Source organism: Maylandia zebra, linkage group LG19 (genome assembly GCF_041146795.1).
Source record: "Maylandia zebra isolate NMK-2024a linkage group LG19, Mzebra_GT3a, whole genome shotgun sequence".
Taxonomy (NCBI): Eukaryota; Metazoa; Chordata; class Actinopteri; order Cichliformes; family Cichlidae; genus Maylandia; species Maylandia zebra.
The window spans coordinates 22,630,873-22,653,334 of NC_135185.1; the positions used below are offsets into that span (position 1 = coordinate 22,630,873).

Below are 22,462 nucleotides of genomic sequence, written 5' to 3' on the forward strand. Positions count from 1 at the left end.
GCTATTTGTAGATTATACAGCCAAGAATCAAAGGAAAAACAATAAGATGTAGTAAGAGACAGGTCCACTACATGCGTAGCACTTTTTGTTTTTACTCTCAATCATTGACTGCCATGCTCCATGTACGCCACACCTGTTTCTGCTTGTGAACATTTTTATTTTGTACACCTAGTCATTCTGACTCATTTAAGGTGTCTTTCTTTTGTGCTGCTCGACATACTTCATCATCATTCTTGAACACTTGGCGTTTACAGCCCAGCGTGGTTGATGCACATGTTTAATATGTGAAAAACCTTTATTTGTAATCTTTTTATACATGTACAGTGGTCCCTCGCTATAACGCGGTTTACCTTTCGCGGATTTTTTTGGTGCGATTTTGCGTGCTATTTTTTTTTTTTTCTTACAGCGCATTGAGTTCTGCGTCCTGATTGGCTGTAGATCATTGTCAGTCAGTCTCGTGCTGTGTCTCCTGTACAGTACAGAATGCGTTCAGCTTGTCAAGTTAAGATAAATCTTCTATGCTAGCTGTGTGACTCTGAAGTGCTGTACTGTATGTTTGCAAGTTTTCTCCCCAACAAACACAACAATTTTGACGAAACGTTTTGCACCGTCAAAGGCAACCGCGGGCGCTTTTGGTTTCATTCTATAATACTGGACTTATTTTTCTACGAATGTTTTATCATTGAGAGTTTAAATAAGAGAGAAAAGTGTAAAAATGTTCGTGCCTGTCTGACAAAAGTGTATAAAGTGTGTAGTGAGGGGTTTTACAGCCTTAAAACATCTATAATAATTGTAAAAAAAAAAAAATAATAATAATAAAGTTGGCTACTTCGCGGATTTCACCTATCGCGGGTTATTTTTGGAACGTATAATTCCCGCGATAAACAAGGGACCAGTATGCCCACTTTTAATTTATTTTTAATTAATTAAACACCTTTAATGGTTTTTTTCAGTCTGGTTTTGTTCTTACTTGCACCAGATTATATATTTTTTATATATTTTTTTTAATTGTGATTTTCTTTGTATAACTTTCCTAATACAATCCACCCATCCATTTTCTATCTAGGCCTGTGGGGGCTGGAGCCTATACCAGCAGGGCAGGAGGCAGGGTACACTCTGAATAGGTTGCAGGTTTGTAAAAGAGCACATAGAGAAAGTCCCACATTTATGCACTGCAGTGCATAAATTTAGACTCACCACTTCTAAAATGTATGTCTTTTGGACTCTGGGAGAAAGCTGAGACTAAACTGGAGAGCAGCCATACAGGCACTAGGAGAGCATGCAAAAACAGACAAGGGCCCGAGCTAGCTAGTGGATTAGAAACTAGGACCTTCGCACAAGGCAAAGATGACACTGAGCCGCTCTTGGCTAATATTCTGTATTCTCGTCAGTCCATCTGCCTCCGCTTTAAAGTACTTTGGGTCAGCTCCATTTTCACCTCTTATGCACTGTGGAGTCAACATGATATGTTATTAAGAATCCATATGATGTCTATTGCTTTGTTTTGTTTTTTATCCACTTAAATTTCCATTTGCATTTTGGTCATCTGATAAGGTGCAGAGTTGTGTTTTTCAGTGCTTGGCGACTCAGACAACTATTTTCCAAACCCTGGGTTTCTGACATCATTTTATAGAACAGCATCAGAGTGATAACAACTTCAGTCATTGTACAGTCTTTACTAACTAAACATAATTTAAGAATTAAAACATAGCTTTATACTTTAAATATGCTGGTACAATTTAGTACAAAAATAAAAGGCAGAGAAATGCTTCCGTACACAAACACCATCACGTCATCAGTCACTTACTGACACTCAGAAACAGAAGAATCCTGAGTGAACCAGTTTGGTATAGTATCCAGCTATATAACAAAGAAGAAATTAGAAATACTGTATGATAATTTACTTTTGCCTTTTACATGGGGGCCACGGTGAAGGCTGAGGTGGGAGTATCCATTGAAGCTGAACCGCCACTAGATGGTGCTTTGGATCCACAGGGGGAAAAAAGAAGTCCAAAATGTAACTGATCTGTTTGCCTTTTTGCACACAAATACAAAAGTCTTTACTATAATCCAGGTTATTCATGCAAATGTGTCATTTTTGAAAGAAGAAGGTAGTCCAAATGGTGCCTCTTGTGATACCAGCATGTCTGTGATGAGTTCACCTTCCTTGCGTTGACTCAAAAAGTTACATAAAGGAAGAATATCCCACTTTTTCTTCGGATGTCCTCTTGTGGCCACAGCTGGTAGCCGTACAAAAAATGTCCGGAGCAAACTGTCTTTATAATTCTGATATATGAATACACTCTCTTTATCTCATATACACACATAATAACGAATCACATTCACTCAGTTCTTTTCTTGATTTGTTTTCTGCTCGTAAAGACAGCGTGTGCTATGATTTATCCCCTTGGAGAACCTGCAAAAAAAATCAGCGTTTATAAAACAGTTTTAGATTTCCATGTATTTGTGTTAGCAGCATGTGTACGCGTGCATGTTTGTGATTTGATTGGAATGATGATGCTTACCTACCTGGTTGCGAACTTTGTGGGATTTCTGCATCAGCACTCTCCATTGATCATACAACTTCATGGACATGCTGCTACAACCGTAGGCGTGTTTCCGCACCCAGCCGAAGAACTGCTTCAGCTCCCTGCGCAAGGTGGAGTTGGAGTCTCCGCTGGATTTTGAGTCGCAGGAGCCTGACATCATTCTCTCTGCAGGGAGGAGAAACCAGTAAAAAGGTATTAGGCATAGAAAAGGAGTGTGTGTGTGAATGAAGCTTGTAATAAGAAAGTGCTTTGAGTATTCAAATTGAGTCGAAAAGCCCTATATTAAGTACCAGTCCATTTACCATCTGACAAAACTTTAGTATAGAGTCTATACTATAAACTCTTATCAGGACATTGCACATTGGATAAAAACCCCTTGGATGTCAAGAGACACTTTACACTCATTGGATAGCAGTTCCTCAGTCACAGGGTTGGCTTGCCCTAAAGTAAGGGATTAAAGTGGGTGGGATTGATCTGGAACAGCATTCTGGCACTTTTAATAAATGAGTAATCAAATCTGAAGATTAGGCTGATACATAATGCCGAGGGAGTTAAATGTCTGTGTTGCAGTCTGGCATTGCTTTCAGCTGCCAGCGTGGACACGAGATCCCACACCCCACTTCACCCTCAAATCAGTTTTTAATTCCTGTGTTATGTTCACCTGAGGTGTCAATGTTGCGTCTGCGGTACTTTAGCATCTAGCTAGCACTGCAGAAGGGGAGCTAGCATAAAGATGTAACTTTTCAGTCAGCGCAGGTGTTTCTGTGCAGCATCTCATGCATGGTGTCTTGGACGCTTAATGTATTTCCCAAGGAGAGGAAGATAAGGACTTTTCAGCAAGTATTATACTTTTAATGTCCTAATTCATTCTTTTTTCATGATGTGAAATCTATTTCTAAACAAAATGAAGCAGGATTTTGTGTTATTCAACATTTGCATTAAAAATATTACGTTAAGAAATTCAGTACAGTTTAATAGAGGCTAAACTGGTTAGTTTTCATGCTATGAAGTTACAGTAACGCAGGGTCAGTGTTAAGTTACATGAAGGGCAGCAGATAACAATTTGAATTCAAGCCGATGATGCTGATGAGACTCATTCACCTAATTTTTACTTTTATACTGGCTTTATCCCGTCTAGACGTCAGAAATCAGCCATACAGTTTATTTAACATCTCCTTATATCAATTTGAATTCAACTGGATGCACCTGGATAAATCAAAAAAGCAGCAGTGATTCAACTTCTCAAGAAGATGACTTATTTAAAAGGGCTTAACTGAACCTCAAATGATCAAAACACATGCAGAAAACATCAAACATGGAAAGGTCATACTGTGCGTGCAGCAAAGTAAGGAGCTGCTGCTGATTCTGTTATTGTAGCTGTGGTGCTGGTATGGTAAATGGTAAATGGTTTGCACAGTTTGAATTTTGAGGTTATACACTAACAGTTAGTGACTAACTGTATATTCTGGGCTTATGCCATGCAAAACACCAAGGCAGAATTTTCACCTGGCTCAAATTTGGGGCTGAAAGTTTAAAGTAGTTATAATGGCAAAGGGAAATAAGCAAGTAATGCTCCAGTATGTTAAGAATCTGCAGAGCAGTACTCAAGCAAATGCAATTTTTCACTGTCAAAGACTTTTAAAAAAAGACAGATGAGTGACTGAAAAGACTTTGAGGAGAGAAGGGGAGACAGGATTAAACCCCCCTCCCTGATTTGTGCTTTTTCAGCTTGCCCTTGCAGAAACCCTTCCAGAAAATGGAAAAAAAAAATCAAGGTTTTATGAACTGGGTTTTGTTTTCATAGTTGTGGTCTTTATTCCGATCAGTTATGATAACATTTTGCACAGCAGTTATGTCTGGGGAAGAAACAACCACAAGTGCTCACTACTTTGTGAACATGAGTAATGTTTTTTGAATTTTTTGTTGGTTCTGAAATTGTTTATTTTACAACCTATTGCAAGTAAAACATTATCAAAGTCTGGTTTGATTTTGTAATGTCAGGTTGGGCAAAGATTGCATTATGTTACATTGATGGTTAGGTTATTATTTTTTATTGTCTTTGACTGGATTTGTCTAACATAAGTAAAACTGCCAGTGCTATAAAAAACAACCTGGAAGACTGACCAAGAAGTGTATAAAACAGTACCACTGAGACATTGAGGCTGCCAGTTTTCAACAGCAGGAGCGATCTGTGGGATATGCACCCTATGATGCCTTAAAATGCTCTTAAAAACCTCAATAATGGACAAAAAATGACTTCTGAGTGCCCTTCTGACTGTGTACGAGTGTGTGCTCACCACTGTGGGGTGTGGAAGCAGCAGTCGGGTGGCTCCACTCACTCCAGATGCCAGCCTTGCGAGAACCGTAAATGCCCACGGGATTACATCGAACCTGGAGAAAATACATCATTAGAAAGGCTGAAAGCTACTCTGAAGTACTTAATCATTACACATCGAGACATATCCAACGTACCTGGACGAAATATACCGTTCCAGGTCTCAGTCCAGCCAGTCTACAAGAGGTCTGATTCCCAACATCCTCCATCACCTACATGACAAATCAAAGACACAAACACAAAAGCGCTGAGCGCTGGAGGTCTGACCACAGTATTAAATACCAATGGGCAAAAACTAAAACACAGGACCAAATCAAGATGCAGAAAACACAACCGCAAACCATGTACAGACCCAAACATGCATGAACCTCACATTGTTTGGTGGCTGCTGATCAGCATGTTTATGAAACTATTTTAATGTAACCGTGCCTGCTGGGTAAAATCTGTTCTCTATTATTTATTACAGAGCTGGATATGCTGGGACACACACACAGCAGCGCTTACAGGTACTCATGCAAACAGCATAACTGAAGACAGGCAAATAGAGAAGAAGAAAGGCACACATGCTGCAATTAATAATCTTGTCTAATAATCCTCACTTTCTCTCTGGCATCAGTCTATAAACACTTGTTAAAAAGGACTCAAACAAAAAACAGAACATGGAAATTACTGGCATCAAAAGTCTAATGATGTGATGTGGGGGAGCCAAACAGGCAGAAGTTACAGCTGAGCGTCTTACAGACATATTGAAGACATTAACAGCTGAGATGTATCCCTCCATTCCTCAGCATGACCTCATGATTAGGGCTGGTTCAGAGGGAAATGGTGCTTTGTTTTCACCATCGACCCTTTAAAACCACTCTGTGTCGAGTCTCCAGCTCTCCTCCTTCAAAATCATATCATCCCTCCTCCGCCTTGCTCCACTCCCCGCCTTTTCTTTTTCCACTTTGCGAGTCAAGACTTGCTTATATTACATCGGTGTAATTCCCCCTTAATTACAGGAGAATCTTCACTCTTACCCAGAGGAAAATGATTTCTGGGAAGCACCATCTGCGCGTCTTAAGGTTTTACACTGTGTTTTTCATTCATTAAAGGCTCATGCGGAGTTACACATACAGTGGCTTTGGGCTGTAGCTTCTAGATTTATGACTAATGAAAATTTTTGACCAGCCCAACTATTAACTCATCTGGCAGAGGAGGCCTCAATCAGGCTACATCAGAGGTGATTACAGCACAAGGATGAGAAACAGCTGGGACAGTGCTGCTGTTATACAGAAAGAGACAATGAGAACAGATTTGCATCCTTATAGCTATGGATTCTTGTCCTCTACCTTCCAGTCTTGGCTGTCCTCCAGCCTGTAGCGGATTTGGTATTTGGCCTGAAACAGGAAGTCTTTGAGAGCAGGCGGGGCCTCCCAGCGAACGCTCAGCTGGTCCTCCAACTGCCCGACGCGACTGACGGTCACACCCGATGGAGGGTCTGTGGTCACTGGAGAAGGAGGAATGGCATCAGGACATTAAGCATCACATGCAGAACTGATAATGAAAAACATAGTGAATATATTTAGGTCCTGTAGTGCAGGTGGAAACTGCTTCAACATCTGCACACAAAACGTCTGATCAGTGGCATGCCACATGATGTTTATCCGTTACTTTGATAGTGGCAAACATACAGAAAGTGCAGGAAGACAGAAACAGAACGCGTGGATGTAATGGTTCCATCTTTTTATGTCTTAACCAACAGTTAATAGCTGTTCATGAGAGATTACCCGACTCATACATTTGATTCCCTGCTGTAAGCTGTTGCCTGTATTACTAATGTATGTGTTATAAAGAAATCAAGATAGGAAATAGTCTGCTCTGCGAGAGAGGCAAATACTGCCTTGAATTTTATCAAATAGCTCTAACAGCTGCTGTGGCTGACTAGAGGTTGATTTGAACCACTAATCTGAATTAAAACATTAATGTCACAAGCATTTTTTCTAGTAAAACAAAGCGTATTACAACAACAAAACTCTTTGCTTAGGGCCTTTTCTCTACTTCCTTATGTTTACACGACCAAGCAATCCATTCAATTTCAATTTTAAGCAGTAGGAGTGATTTCTTTATGTGTAACAACACATTGAAAGATTGCTCAGTGTTGCCGGAGGTTTGAGGTCTCTAGGCGCCTTTTAGTTTTGCAGAGTTGACTTGTGTGAGCTGGAAGAGGCATGTTCATCTGACAACAATTATCTTTTCAGCAAACAAACATGTGGTGACTGAGCATTATATTAACTTTTCTCGTTTTGGGGCTTTTGAGATCATTTCAGTATCTACTTCAGCTCCTTTTTTTCAGAATGCCATCATTGAATAGCTAGTAAATAAACAAGCTGATCAGAGGGAAGAAGAAGAAGATGGGGAAAGATTCAGTGCAGGAAAAAATGGGAGTTGACACAAGAGGCTTTTTTCTTGAGAGAGATTATACAGTAAACCTAAGAGTAAAATAAGATTACTAATACTTTATTGGACACACATAGGGCTCAATGCAATTATAGCCAATGACATCTGCAGATGGAAACATAGGTTTTGTTAAAGTACACTGTAAAAAATACTTCCTTTTGTACAGGAAACTTTACTGTTAAAGTCTACCTTCTGTACTCTGCAACAACAGTTTCTTACTGTATATAATATTTTTAAACCTGTATTTCATATAAGCTTCACTGCTTTCTGGCTATCATTACACTGTAAATGTAACTGCATGTGCTACGGACACAAGTCCTGGGCACTTGATTTTATCCACCTTTGGCAAAGGGACTGAAAATACCTGCATGCAAAGATGGCCCAGTGCTTTTTTCCATATATCATTTTTCTTCTGGCTCATATGTCCACAACTATAAGAACGGTTTATAGGCGTATTCAAGACACTGAAGATGCACGCAGGCTATATGCAACTATAGGGGTCTTGACCAAACCATGAAACCACACAGAACATCCACAGCAGTCAGACTAATTGCAGCACAACGGAAATAAACACGAGAACATGTGTAAAATAATGATTTGAATGTAAACATTTATATTCCCATAAGTTCTTGCGCTTGCCAAAGAAAAATATTTCATTATGTGCAGTAGCTTGCTCTTAACTTCTTTTCCTCAAAGGCATCAGAAGTTACAGTATTCGTCCGCATTCACCAAAAAACGGTACATTGCTGTAATTTTACACCAATTTGTTGCAGTGTTTTAACTGAAATAATTGATTTTATGCCACGGTTGATAACAAATGTATCTCTTTCACAATGCAAAACCAACATTCGACATGGGTTTTTGTGTCATTTTCTTGAAATGTGAGATTTCTTTTTTCCAGTTACATAATAATAAGGACCAAGGAGATCATTTTCTTTCTTTTGAATCGTGTTCTTCTATCCACTAAGTCATTTCCTTTTGATTTACTCAATAAAGGTAACAACTTAAAAATCAACAGAGACAATTTCTTTGTCCCGTGTTAAACTTCTAGAAAAGAGTGTTCCTGTTTCCTCACACTGTGATTGTTAGGCATGTGGCAAAAAACAGGGCTCGCAGGACTCGAGGCTTTAAAATAACAGAATATATATTGAATATGTGAATATATATAATACAGCATCTTTGTTCAAGATGCTAGAATTGAGCATAATTTAAAGTTATGACAGTAAACTATTGTTAATTGAAAAACTCTTTTTAACATCTATTTAAAAAAGAAAGACAAATGTTCCAGTATTAACAGATAAAACACACTGGGGCAATAACAGAATGATAGAAAAGTGTCAAATTGTTAGAAGAAAATGCTTATATATATATATATATATATATATATATATATATATATATATATACATGGTAATGGTATTGTTCTCAGTCAACAGCAAATGTGTCACCCTGAGCATTATATGCATTTGGCAGTAAAAGTCAATGAGACGTGACAGATTACGGATGAATCATCGTTAACATATGCCTTTCCTCAACACGTCATCATTTCAGAGTCAGCGATGCAAGTTTCCTCTAGCCTCTCTGTTCAGAGGATTCCCTGTGAGTAAGAAATGCAAGGGAAACTGTAGGTGTTTCCGCCTCGCCTTCATAGCTGATCAGACATGACCATATACTCCAGTGAGTCACGGCACCCCGATGCAGGTGTGGTTGGTTGCTGTGTTTCATGACACGCTGCTGCTGTTGTGGTAACTACTTGAATAAAAAAGGGAGGCCAGTGCAGAAACCTCCCACTCTCTCTGCCTCTGTCTCTATACTGTTACCAGGACCTGCCCAGCCCTCAGGGTGTGTAAACAGGTGCGTGCATGCATACATTAGGAAGAAGAAAGGGATTACAACTTGATGGACACTTGTTTCCTTGCCAATGACGTGTTCACCTTCGAAACTCCATATGGGCTTCTTCCAGTATATTGTCAGGAACATGTCAGGAGTAAACCAGGTGAAGAGTTCTTAGCTAATCAGGTTGTATTATTTCCGGCCCATGTCATAAAGCCTCAAAGCCCAAACTTTTCAAGCCTCGGGCGTCTACGGCCGCCTCAGAAACAGGATTAGTCCCAAGGATCAGCCAGGAACATTCCTAGACTAGATAAAAGGGGGTTATAAGGTGGTGTGCATGTGTGTTTTTTCACATTTGTGTATGTGTGTGTGTCCAGTGAGCATGAGTAAAAAGAAAACAAGCTCATCAAAAGGGAGGGCGTTTCCAGTCATCACACAACTTTGCCTATCCAGGTGTCAGCATGCATGTGACTGAATGTGTGCATGTGTGTCTGTATGTGTGAGTGAGTGTTGAGGATAATGATGTATGCTCCGTTGGCTTAAACCGCACTAAGCTAGGCATAACAAAGCTTTAAAAGGAATTGCCTCTCAGTTTCTATCAGCGAGAAGCCGGATCAGTGCTTGTGAACAACTTTCTTTAAAAGGCAGAATTCACAGAAGTCAAGCCAATGACCTGTCGGTGGAAATAAAAGTTGTTTCAATCACAGGTACTGACTTGGGGGCCACAAGATAAATCGAAAAGGAGTCTTGAGATGATGAACCTGGCAAGGAATCAGCGGCTTATTCTCACTGAGGAGCTTTAACGTTATTTAAAAATCCCCCCACCCCTCCAAAACCATCTGATAGTATCTTCTAATCTATACTATGTAGTGTGTATATTGTATAGAGTTGAACCGAGTATAGAATACTGTATATGATATTTACACTTTAAGAAATGCCTTAATAAAATGTGGCAAAGAAATTTGACATAATGGTAACAAATTAGAGTGAAAATCGCTCTTTACGAAAAATACAGCATTTTATTTTTTTACATCTTTTTTACCTTCCTGTTGGATTAGAAAGCACTCTCATATTCCTCAAATCAGTATGAAGCAACTGAGAATTTCAGCTTAGTTTAAGATAAGACTAGAAACAGACAAATTCATTAGGTATCCTGGCTTTGTGCAGACTTGAAGTAACTGCTGCTGGCTAAGAAAAGTTTTGGCAAATAACCTCCTGTAAAACCACAAATTGGTGTCGTTACACTATGTTTTAAACAAATGCGATGCATTTTAGTGGCACTTGAAGGTATGTTTTAGATTTAGCATTCTTAATGACAAGGGAAGCTAGCTGCACAGCAAAGAAGGTGGTCTAGATAGTTTCTTGTCACTCTCAGTAAGAAAGATAAAGGCTGTATTTCCATAACTGTGGGAGTGTGACTTTAAACTAGCCTGGACTGGACAAATTGGCGGTACTAGAATTGGCTAATTTTGTTAGAAAACATCATGGCGTCCTGCGTCAGGTACAGTGTTTTCTCAAAGTTTGCTGTTGGTCTTGTTCTATTTGTAAAAATTACAGTGTTTCATCTTTAATGTTTTGAATCAGTTATTTTCTCATGTTTAATCTTGGTTTTGCTGTGAATGTTCAAATAGTGAATTAGCACAAGGAAATTCACTCAGTGGTTGAACCTCCGGCAGATTGGATGAAAGATCAGGTAGACATTTTTTCCTTCTGAAGGCTAACAAGCCTGAAAGGTTGCTGCAAATCATCCTAGATTACAGCCAGAGGCCTCATCGACACTGAGATCAAGGCTCTCAGAGCAGCAGATGAAGCACAAGGGTCAAAGCGAACTTCTTCTCACACTCACCCACGTCTAGGATGTCAAGGGTGATGACATCAGAGGTAGCCCAGCCTAGCTGGTTTGAGGCCTCCACCCAGATCTCGTAAGGTGTGAAGAGGTGCAGGTCCTGGGTGATGCTGCAGGAGTACGGCTGTGTATGAGTGTAATCTGCACACTCTTTCTCTGTCCCATACCATCTGAAAGAAAAACAAAAAATACTGAACTCCACACAGCATTCAATAATGATCCTTCTAAAACACAATTTATTCCATGACGTGGTACAAGTTGCTAATTTATCCAGCTCTAGCATTTCTCTCAAATCTTTATACCAATTGAAATTGAATACAAACTATCTGTAGGTGCAGCATATAGACTTATTTTCCTTTTGGTGTTTTAAAACGGTTGATTCTTCTTATTATTTTTATTTAAAATCTATATATTTTATAGCGCTTATACCCCATATGAAAATCATTTTTAAATGTTTTGCTTCCACACTGAACCAACGTCTCATGACACTACTATTATTGAACAGCGTTCACTCTGGGTATCATGTGTGTTATTGTTCTTGAAAATAAATCCAGTGGTATTTGGATTTGTTTCCACCTCTACTTAGACTTCTTTCATGGGATTTTCTAAGGAATGTCAGTATTGTAAAAAAAAACCAAAAAAATCTTATGAAATATACTGATTTTAACTGAAAACATTTGCGGTGGGCTTACTCGTTTAAAACCTTGGCTGCATTTTCATGTTTTATTTTGTTTTTCACTTCATCCATTAAGTTAGGCTACTGAGAAATGTTACTAACTGGCCAAAAGCCCTCTGTGCCAACTGGACAGTCATAGCACAATAGTAGTAAGTAAGCATGAAAGGTCTCGATGCTTGCTTAACAATCCAGTTAAGGAAATCCCAGAGAGTTGATTGTGTTCATCTGGATGCAATGTTTTTAGTGGGATAAAGCTTTCATCACTCATCCAAGTGAATTCTTCAGTCTCTAAGACTAAAGAAATCACTTGGATGAGTGAAAATGCTGCATCCAGATGAAAAGAATCAACTTTCTGGGTGAAAGGCTTTCTTTTTTTCCCAGCATGGCGTTGATAGATCCACTATAAGACCAACTGTACAACTACTGAAAGACTTTTTTTAAAAATGGTTTAGGTTTCTCGGACAATGTTGGAAGAATCTATTGCTGTGAAAGTTATTCCTTTTCTGCTTTTGCTTTGTGTGAAAAGTGAAGCTTTGGCTGTCTTGTTCAGGTTGTCTCATTCACACTCTGTGAGCATAACTCTGGTTTGGGGTGTTGCTGTTGTTGCTCTGAGGCTTAGAGGTTTGATGGTGGGTTTGCAGTGGTGGATTCCTGTTTTTCCATGAACTAGTTTTGCTCTTTCTTGTCCCTTAGTTGATCATTGCCCCTTAGATCATTGATTTTTTCTATCCACGAATCGTGCAAACCAAAGTAACTATGTTGGTCAAGTCAAGACAAAACTGTCTGATTAGTAACTGCAATCTGATTACAACGTTTAGAACAGTGATGTAATGAACAGTAACTATCTGCTTGTCCAAAGCTGAACATTCTCACATATAGCACACAAGCAGAGATTATCTGTCACAGATGTGTTCTTACTAATGGAACTACTCCCTTTGGTTTAGGAAAATGGGTGTCGGCTTTCTAGAGTGACACATGATAGCCACCAGCTAACTGTTCTCACATGGGTTCATTTGGATACTACACAAACTGTGTATTAGGGAGCTGGCAGGATAAAGTGTGCTTAATTTGCAGTCCGAATGATTCAGATGTTTGCATTCTCGTGCAAAGCTGTGTGTGTGTAGGTAATGTGTAGATAGTAGTGTAATTGATTTAGATCATTTAAAAAACAGTGAATTGAGTCACTTGTAAAAGTTAAGCTGCAGTGCGTGTGTGCATACCTGAGTTTATACTTGAGCTTGTACTGCGTGCTGATATTAGTCTCTCCTTTTCCCCCCGGGGCCCAGCTACAAGTCAGGTCTTTGGTGTTCCTGGACCAACAGGTCAGATTGATTGGCTTCACTGGAGGCACTGGGAGACAATGGGGTGAAGATGGACAGAGAGTAGGACGAAGACAGAGGGTGGGGGAAATTTGTGAAGAGAAAAGAGAGGAGAAAAAACATGGCAAAGGAGAAATGATGAGTGAGGGTACAAAGTGATATTCCTCTGAAATAGCTGTTGTTTGGGGGTTTTTGTAACTGGTGTGTGTATGTGCATGTTCATCTCTCAGAACACAAGGTGCTCAGGTCTAGTGTCACACAGAGATGAAGATCTTGTTGATTGCATCTTTCTGTGTGTGTGTGTTAGAGAGAGCGTGTTTATGGTTTTGTGTTCTTGCAGTTCTAGTAAGCATTCTCATCACGGTTAATAATAGTAGTAAAAGCTCTTTAAACTTACTGTAATGAAAAAAGACCAAACAATACAAAAGGTAATGAACACAGATCGCATTTTAAAGACTTAAATGATGTAGAACATTATTATCAACACCAAGTTAAGTGATTTATATAATTTGGTTTCTTCACTTATCTCTCACTATGTTTCTAAATCCAAACATAAAGTACACAGGCTATACTCACTGGACACTTTATTAGGTACACTTTGCTAGTACTGGCTAGGCCCCCTTTTACCTTCAGAACTGTCGTAATGCTTCATGGCACAGATTCAACAAAGTGCTGGAAACATTCCCCAGTTTTAGCCCCTGTGGACACGAGAGCTTCACCCAGTTGCTGCACATCCCCGATGTGAATCTCCTGTTTCTTTACATCCCAGAAGTGATCTATTGGGTTTAGATTTAGTGACTGTGGAGGTCATTGAAGTACATTATTTAGAGAGATTATTTGAGCTTTGTGACATGGTATGTTATCCTGCTGAGAACATCCATCATCAGAGGACGGTGGTCAGCAACTACACTCGGCGGGGGCTGTGATGTTTAAACGATCCTCGTTTGGTGCTTTGGGATCCGGAGTATTCTAAGAAAATATCCCCCACACAATTACACCACCACTGCCAGCAGACTGAACCACTGATACAAAGCAGGACGGATCCATGCTTTGATGTTCTGAACCTACCATGTGAATCTTGCAGCAGAAACTCATCAGACCAGACAACATTTTTCCAGTTGTTTATGTCCAATTTTAGTGAGCCGTGTGAATTGTTGGTTCAGTTTTCTGTTCTTAGCTGACAAAAGTGGCGCCTGGTGCGGTCTTTTGCCGCTGTAGCCCATCTGCTTTAATGTTGAACATGCTGTGCGATCCAAGATGCTCTTTTTCATACCTCGCTGCAATAAGTTGTTATTTGAGTTACATTGTTACAGTCTGGCCATTCTCCTCTGACATTTGACATCAACAAGGCTTTTTCACCCAGAGAAATGCCATTCATTTCTCTTTTTCAGACCATTCTCTGTAAACCTAGAGAAGCTTGTGTCCCAGTAGATTAGTAATTTTAAAATGCTCTGCAACCAACAGCCACGTCACATTTAAAATCACCTTCTTCTCAGCAAGTTGTGCTGACCATGTCTGCATGCCTAATGAGTTGCTGCCATATGATTGGCTGATTAGATAAATGGGTATACCTAGCAAAGTGGCCAATGAGCGTATGTTTTTTTCCAGGACCCACACCTGCCAGTTCCCTGCCATAATAACATGGATGGCATTACTAAGTCTTGCCACCCTGTTAGTGAGATTATTGCTATTTAACTGTCACTATTCAAGTCCTTATATGTCTACTTGTATTCTGGCTACAAAAATAAGCACATTTTTCATAGTCTCATACTGTTTCAGAGCAAACAGGAATACGCCATATTAGAGTTGTCATAAGCCCCAAATCAGTAAGTTCTATGAAGTTTACTGTACCAATAAAAAAAAGAAAAACAGTACGTCTCAAAACTGTAGAAGTACAGACATGTGTGTTTGTGCGTGTGTAAAATGTCAGGCCCATACTTTATGAGTGATAGTGCGAGTAATGGACCACACAGGTGGTTAAAGCGTCGGGCAATAGAGGCCTCTCGCTGGGCCTGAAGGCAGGAACACTAAACATAAAATACAGCTACAAATGTGCAGGGACACTTAAAAATCTGCCCACTACCTGGTTGCTGTTTCCTTTTACTCCCATTTCCTTTTCATTCCATTCATCTCTTTGGTGTATTGCTCCTCTAAGTCCTCGCCTGCACTTATACATTTATGTAACATTTCCTCGTAGCGAAGCAGAGAAGCAGATGCAGAGAATCGTCAGAGGAATAAGATTATTTTAAAGTTATACATTTTATACTTCAACTTACTGCCAACATAGAGACAGGAGCCAGCCAGTATGTGTCCCTTGTGATTGTGACAGACAAGGTTGTCACCAGATGTTTGCTTGGAGGCATTGAGTCCTGCCAGCGTCACACTGAGGTTAGTCGCGCTAAGCACTCTGTAGAAGGAGCTGGGCAGCTGTTGACCATTCAGTGTCCAGAAAAGCGAGCTGGCGTGGACGCCAAGTTCGGGGTGGACCCAGCAGCTGGCTGTCAGGTTAGACCCAATGCGAAGTACAGGGTCCTGAGGGTAGATGATTGCTACATCTGGAGGAGGGTGGGAGGACATGGATATTAGAGGGAGTATGTCTTTCGAATGGTTTTAAAGTTTAGGCTAATATTTGAAAAAGTTACTGCCTGTGTTCAAGGGGCACTTCAGATGTACTAAAGTGTAGCTGAAGACAAAATATCCAATTATCTGCTGGAACCTTTATTAACAGTTTCAGAATTGTGCCCTACTTCCCTTTCATTTTTGGAGCCTAGTGACTTCGCTCTCGGCCCCTCAACTTTCTGATAATGCTCTGGTGCTTTTCACCACCTCCAGCTGGATAATGTTGCTCTATTTCAAATTCCTGTTCCCTGCTTTCCAGAACCACTCAGTCCTGCACCGTGCTCTCAGGTTTAGTGTTTCTTGGCTCTAGTGGAGCTTTGTTAGCAGGGCAGTGCTTATCTTGTAAGCTGAAGGCATGCTGTTTCTGGTCATAACATGGACATGTCCTAACATATTAGTCAACGTGTTTTTATCATCTTGAGACACTGCTCTGGTTCTTTTACTCGGAATCTGTTTCCAGCATAAAGTCCCTCACCCACAGATGGGTTCTGACTCGTCAGACTCCATCGACAGCTAAACTGGTCCTGCTGCAATGTGGATATGAGGGGCTGCCAGGCATGTTAGCAGAATCCCTGGCAATTTTATTTCACAGCTCCACTCCAACAGCTTCCTGAGCCTCTTACTACAAAGCCACACTGTACACCCTACAAGCCTTTTCCCCCCTCACTGAAACCCCTAACAGAATGCTACACAGTGCCACCATCAATATATGCTTGATGCCATGCCTGTGCAGGGTTTTACACTCTGTGCTCCCTGAGCTCATGAGCACAGGAGTTCAAGAGTAGCAAAGATAAGTTTCAGTATTTATGGAATGCAATGGCTGAGCGTGAATCAACTTATTGTGAACAGTGAGACCACTGAGGCACACACAAATCCATATGGAATCTCATCAATGGTGGAGTTAGACACTCCCATGGTTGTAGCTTGGTTGATTTTGCATGCCTGTCTCAGCATATGCATTCATGTTTGGCCACCACATGTAGCTGCGGGCCAATGTCTTCATTCTTGAAACCCCTGAAATGGCCTCATGAAGTTGTACTTGTGCTGGAATTATCAAAAGGCTTTCCCACAGTATGAAGCCCTCATCCACACATCTTCTACCTCCAACTCACGTTGTCGCCTTACGTAGCACTGCATGTAAACTCTACAGGGCACCACATCACAGTCAGCCCAGTCCTATGTCTGATTCACCTGTAAAGGTTTGCTGTGCCTGGTTTGCAGTGGAAATCTACTGAGTTGTCAAATTTAAGCCTTCCTTATATTCCATGACGTAAACACAGGCTGCCCAGCATTTTAGCTGCTGTAAGTTGTGTGATGCCCTATTTTCCTCTAAAAGTCAGATCAGCTCTTTTTGGTATGTCACTATCACCCTGTGTTTTGGCAATTAGGTATTAATTCTTTTGTTCTTATTTTACGTGTAAGCGGAAAACGATGGGCAAAGCCTCATTCCACAGCCTCATTCCTTAGTTTGTGTTCCAACAGTGCTGCCCTGCCCAGCGCATCACATTTGAAACATCACTGTCATGAAGGTGGTTTGCTGCCCCCTTGCTGTACCGCGACAGTGGGTTTGCTCACTGTCTGCTGCATGGTTGGCTAGCTCAACTCCTTGCTCCAATCTGATTTTGTCCTCTGCTTGTGGTGGCTGATTTCTGCACACCATCCTCAGTGAAGCCACATTTCAAATTCCCGCACTGAGAAGAAATGGCTTTTTTTGTACATTACTTGAAATTTGTTGAAGAAAATTCAGAAGAAAATGAACTCTGAGTCAGTTTTTCTTGTTTTTCTGTAAATCCACCAAATGAAAATAATCCAAATGTTAAAGCATTAATGGGACAACTGGCATTGCACTGATTAGTTCGTGCTATTTGTGAAGAAATGTAGTTAATGTTTGGGATTCACAGGTTTGCCAGCCTGTTATGTAACAATTTACCAGTGAGCAAAAGATAACTGCTTATTTGTGCCATATTTGTTGCCCGTTAAGGAACCTCGTCCTGTTGTAGATTATAGCTTTGGTACCTGTTTAGGACTGTTTGTTTTATATAATAGCCTCGCCTCTGTCAGTGCACCCCAGGGCAGCTGTGGCTACAATGTAGCTTGCCATCACCAGTGTGTGAATGTGTGTGCGAATGGGTGAATGACTGAATGTAGTGTGAAGCGCTTTGGGGTCCTTAGGGACTAGAAAAGCGCTATACAAATGCAGGACATTTACCATTTACCATAATTGTTGAAGGTTGCGAGACCCACTTCTGCTGAAATATAAGTTTTAATATAGAAAAAGCACAGCCAACATAGCATGACACTGATTACTTTTGTTTTGCCCTCATTTAGACCCCTAACAGAACGTTAGAGTAGCAATAATTAAAATCTTACTGAGAAAAAACCCTCCAAAGTTTTTCTTTTTTCCAGTGTCCTGTCTAAACCATCTGCTTCATGATTCTGTGACAAAAATCTGCAACTAATAAGGGATGAAATGTCTGAATTGGATTATCTCTCACAATCAAGCAAATGTGCATGCTTGTGCATGCTGAGCTTCATGCTGTAGTATGTAGTGCAAATGCTTCTATGTAAAATTATTTGGGCAATGCAGAGTTTGCGCTATTTTGCGATAAAACATCTGACAGAAAGAGCACAGACATGCGCTAATGCAGTTTCGTTAGATCTCTTAACCCTCCCTCTCTCACTTGCATTAGCTAACACTGACGCAGTTCAGTTTCGTTGCGTTTTTGTATTTTTAGTTGTTTTAGCAAAGAAGCTGCTAAATGGTCAGAGAAAGAGTTTAGCTGTTTATCTCTTTATCTTATCTGACAACTGAAAGTCAAACAGTGGAGCTTTGATCTCACTACACGTGAACAAAATGATAAAGGAACAAAAAAAGATGGGGATATGGAAGAGAAGAGAGGAGACAAGAGGAGACGAGAGTTGAAAAAAATGACGCTAAGTCCAACGTATTGAAAAGCGCGGAACTGTGGAAAACCTTTTATGAAGGAATGAGCGAGGAACACTGACTGAGAGCATCAATACTTTGTTAGACCTCTGTAAATCTGTGCCCGGGGCCACATCTATTCAGCTGCCAGCCACCTTGCGCTTACAGACAATGTTGTGGGTCTTTTATGGAGGAGTCGCCTTTGAACAAGCGAAATCAACTGTAACTCCGCTCCAATATTAATATGGTAACCCCATCTTGAGCTCTGACACAACACTTGCACACATTTATGCACACACAAATGAACACAAACAAACACTTGCACAGAGGCTGGGTTGTCTTTGTCACCGGATACAGTGAACTGCGATCCATCTGAATAACAATCAGTGTTTATGTATTCCAGGCACTGAGGACATTGCCCCTGAGCAGGGTGCAAAGCCCCTTTAACACTCCTTCAAACACGGCGGTTCTAGACGAAATTACTGCTGTTTATTGCCTCTTGGACACACTCACTGGAGGAAATGGTTTGTAAAATATTATTTGTTTGGAGAGGTTGAGGCAACTCGAAACACAGCTCTCATTGGGGCAGGAGACGAGCTTAAGCCTGCGATGGAGATGGATGAAGTTACGGGGCGAGTTCAGCCGAGGAAAAGTTTTGAACTTTTGTTTGAGAGTGAAAGGTCTCCAGTGGACTTAAGCGGTATTGAGGCTGTCAGTCTTCAAAGGTACATGCCACCTCCTCTTTGTATTAAAAAGCTCCTCTCACTCATTCATGCAACGCTTGAAAGGCAGCCAATACTTTTCTCTGTCTGCTTAATAGAAGTACATGTGGAACTTTTTGAGGGGCCGCTTGGACAAGCCAAGTGAAAGAAGTCACGCAACATTTAGTGACAATGAGCCATGCAACGTCGTTGGTAAAGAGACCGAGGAAACAGCAACGGATGTTATTTGTTTCTCTTGAGTTTTTTGTTTTTTTACAGGTTTACATTTGAGTTATTTAACTGATGGTCTTATCGAGAGAGATTAAATTAGCTTATCTTAGTTTAAATAGGGCGCACAAAAGGAAAATATAGGATAGAATAAGTTTGTTTCTGATTAAAAGTCTGTTTTGTTTTTAAAAAAAAGTTTTAAAAAAATATGATAATATCCTACATAAACGTCTCATTGTTTGTTCACAGAAAACTAAAAATGTAAAAGTTTATGAGCTGCAATGAAAACTAATTATATGTTAGTGCAAAAAAAATCCACATTTAAACTGTTTTACTATGGTGGCATTCGTAAACCGCAGCATAGTCAGTGAAAGGGAAGCAAAGTCCATTATTACAATGAATAACATGGTAATGACCGATTATGTCGTATAATAAACAGCAGGGTGGCTTATGATCAGGGCCCATTGTCTCCTTTAAGCCCTTAAAACTGTAGTTTCTTTTATTAGTGCCTTTGAAACAGGATGAATAGCAGGAGATCCTCACAGTGGAGCTGCTGTTTGCCAGCAAGCTCGCCATAAAAACTAATCCAACCACTTAAAGAGTGAAATGGACATAACTTTGATTTATTTAGATTATTGTGCATTAAGCTGGTGGTTAACATTCTCCACAACCCCAGCAGATGATGTCATTGTGTTGATGCGGTTCGTAAAGCCCCCATGCTCTCCATGTGTTTAACGAGTTATGGCCTGACTTGTTGAAAATCAGCCTCATGGGAGATGAGTTCTCTCTGCAGGGAAACGACCAGTTTACTACAGCAGGAGCCCATCTATAACATGAGCTGTCAAGTGGACAAAGTGGCCGTTTTCTTTTTTCGTTTTTTTAAATGTATCCAGAAAGCCAGCAAAGTGGATCCAGTATGTGTCCCAAGGAAGTGACCTGCTGTTATGTAAGGCAACTTAGGAAAGAATCCGTGGAATTGGTGTTATTTTAGATTGGAAACACATTGTAAAACAGTATTATTAAAAAAAAAAAAAAAAGACCCCTGCAATTCCTGCATGTTCTTATATGGGGTTCATACAATATTTCTTGTATGGAAACTATTTGTGGTCAACTATTTTTACTCTACTTGATATGAGCATAATATTTATTAGATTTATCCTTCTGTGTGTTTTTTCCAATGACTAATATTTCTTCTTAAGTAATTGTGTCCCACGTGGTATCACTAAAACACTGTTGTGCAAAAAAACAACTGCATTTCCCCCTTCAAAATCGTATTACTACAGCGTAATAATCCAATATTAACTTGCCTAATACATTTCTAAAACGTTTTACTGTAGTAGCAGCAAAAGTCTATTTTTACAACATATTTATCGCCAGAATCAAACATACCGGAGCAGGACTTACACTGTCACATGGTGCTGGTGTTTACATTGGGATATTAGGGTGACACTTGGTTTGCATTGATTTCTTCCGAAAACTACATGAATATTAAATTAAAAAATAAAATTAAAAATTAGAATAAAATAAAATAAAACATAACAAACATATATAGCCAAACCCCCCAAAGCCTTCCCCAGCACTATCGTAACTTTGCGCATCGATGGACATCTGTGTGCAACTTACGTGTGGACAAGGACACCACGCCGGGAATGTGCAGCGTGAGGAAAATCAAGCAGAAATCCAAGACGCCTTTCATTTTCCACCAATTACTTTTCTTTATGTCTTGACTTCTCGTCCTCGTGTTGTTGCTCTGTCGCCTTTTTTTTCCCGATCGATCCTGGATACAAATTACGCACAGCAGAAAGAGGAAAAACACCACGGGTTCCAGGACCGGATTTTATTAACTCTCGGGACTGAAGAAGCGCACTAGAAAAAGTGTGACCAAGTGTGGAGGCAAAAAAAACACCCTCTGATAAGTCTTGGAGTAACTTGTCCTCATTAAAGCCAAAAAAAAAAGCGTGGGCATTACCACGTCCTGTTTGCAGTCTTCTCCCTTCTTAATGCTTCCTGCAGCTAAATCATACACAAGTTCATACTTTTTAAGCCCCTCCCCTCTCTCTCGCTCTCTCTTGCTCTCTGTCTCTCTTCCCACACAGTCGCCAGTCATTTCCCCCTCTTTCCGTCCTTTCCCTGCTTTTTTTCTTTCTCTCTCTCTAAGGCTCTCCCCCTTGAGTGATGGTTAGAGCCATTCACTTTCACTGAATCACTCTGTCTCTGTTACTTTCCATGCCTCGGGTCTGTGCTTTACAATTTTTCACCATATGAGGCTATTGAGTTAGTGAGTGCTACAGGAAAGGTTGCCAAAGCTAAATCTTGTCTCTCCATTTTAATCCTTGTGTCAATGAGGAGATTCTTTTTCTTCCTAACAGACTCCCAAGTGAATTATGACATTTCCTCATTAATTCTTGCCGAGTTCTGCTCAGATATTTAACAGTGTTATATTATGACGTAATGATAACTGTATCCCTTAATCCTTTTAAATAAATTCCTAAGATCTTTTAATGTGCAATTTTTGTTTTCTTTTGTTTGGTTTGTTGCAGGGATGTTACCATTGAAACGTGTATCTTTGTTCAGCCTGTGGATAGGGAATATTTTCATTTTATTGTTATTTTTTAATCTGCATTGATCGGTCTTGGAGCAAACATCTAGCCTACAGCTGTTCCACTTTTTGGGCACACTGGCATCAAAAATTAAATTGTTTAGCATTAGAGACTCTTTTATGTTGGCCACCAGGGTTTATTCAACGGGAATGCACGTGACGGAAATATGAAAAACTCGTTCCTTAACATTAACAGTTCCAGCTCTATTGTAGTGAAACTGCCAGCCACTATGGCTAGACACTGAATAAGCAATAGTCAAAACACAGAGCTGCCAAACACCCACAGACTGCTTCACTCACTGCTGATTTATTTCATCTTTATTCAGTGTGACCTTTCAGTCTAGATTATCATCATCAAATATGTAAACACAAGAGCCAACAGACTCATAGATGCT

General features: G+C 40.1%; 1 protein-coding gene across 2 annotated transcripts; it reads right to left on the bottom strand.

Moving 5' to 3' along the window:
* Positions 1–1,608: 1,608 nt before the first annotated feature.
* Positions 1,609–21,502, bottom strand: crlf1a (cytokine receptor-like factor 1a). 2 transcript variants are annotated; one of them, XM_004540294.5, is made up of 9 exons: positions 21,092–21,502; positions 15,274–15,552; positions 12,899–13,028; positions 11,003–11,172; positions 6,216–6,373; positions 5,022–5,096; positions 4,847–4,940; positions 2,530–2,714; positions 1,609–2,416 (listed from the first exon to the last, which is right to left on the bottom strand). In XM_004540294.5, exons 1-9 carry the CDS (start codon positions 21,162–21,164, stop codon positions 2,393–2,395), a joined length of 1,188 nt encoding a protein of 395 aa, XP_004540351.1. In that variant the 5' UTR covers positions 21,165–21,502; the 3' UTR covers positions 1,609–2,392. The 2 variants fall into 2 exon arrangements, with proteins under 2 accessions (XP_004540351.1, XP_004540352.1); XM_004540295.5 differs by having other exon boundaries at positions 2,526–2,714.
* Positions 21,503–22,462: the final 960 nt, after the last annotated feature.

What these genes read in the sequence shown, in the direction of transcription:
- crlf1a (XM_004540294.5), bottom strand. Translation starts at nt 21,164, where the DNA reads ATGAAAGGCGTCTTGGATTTCTGCTTGATTTTCCTCACGCTGCACATT. An exon ending in CGTGGTGTCCTTGTCCACAC is followed by an intron (nt 15,553 to 21,091) that starts GTAAGTTGCACA and finishes ACCCTCCTCCAG; the next exon opens with ATGTAGCAATCATCTACCCT. An exon ending in AGGACAGCCAAGACTGGAAG is followed by an intron (nt 5,097 to 6,215) that starts GTAGAGGACAAG and finishes TTTGTCATGTAG; the next exon opens with GTGATGGAGGATGTTGGGAA.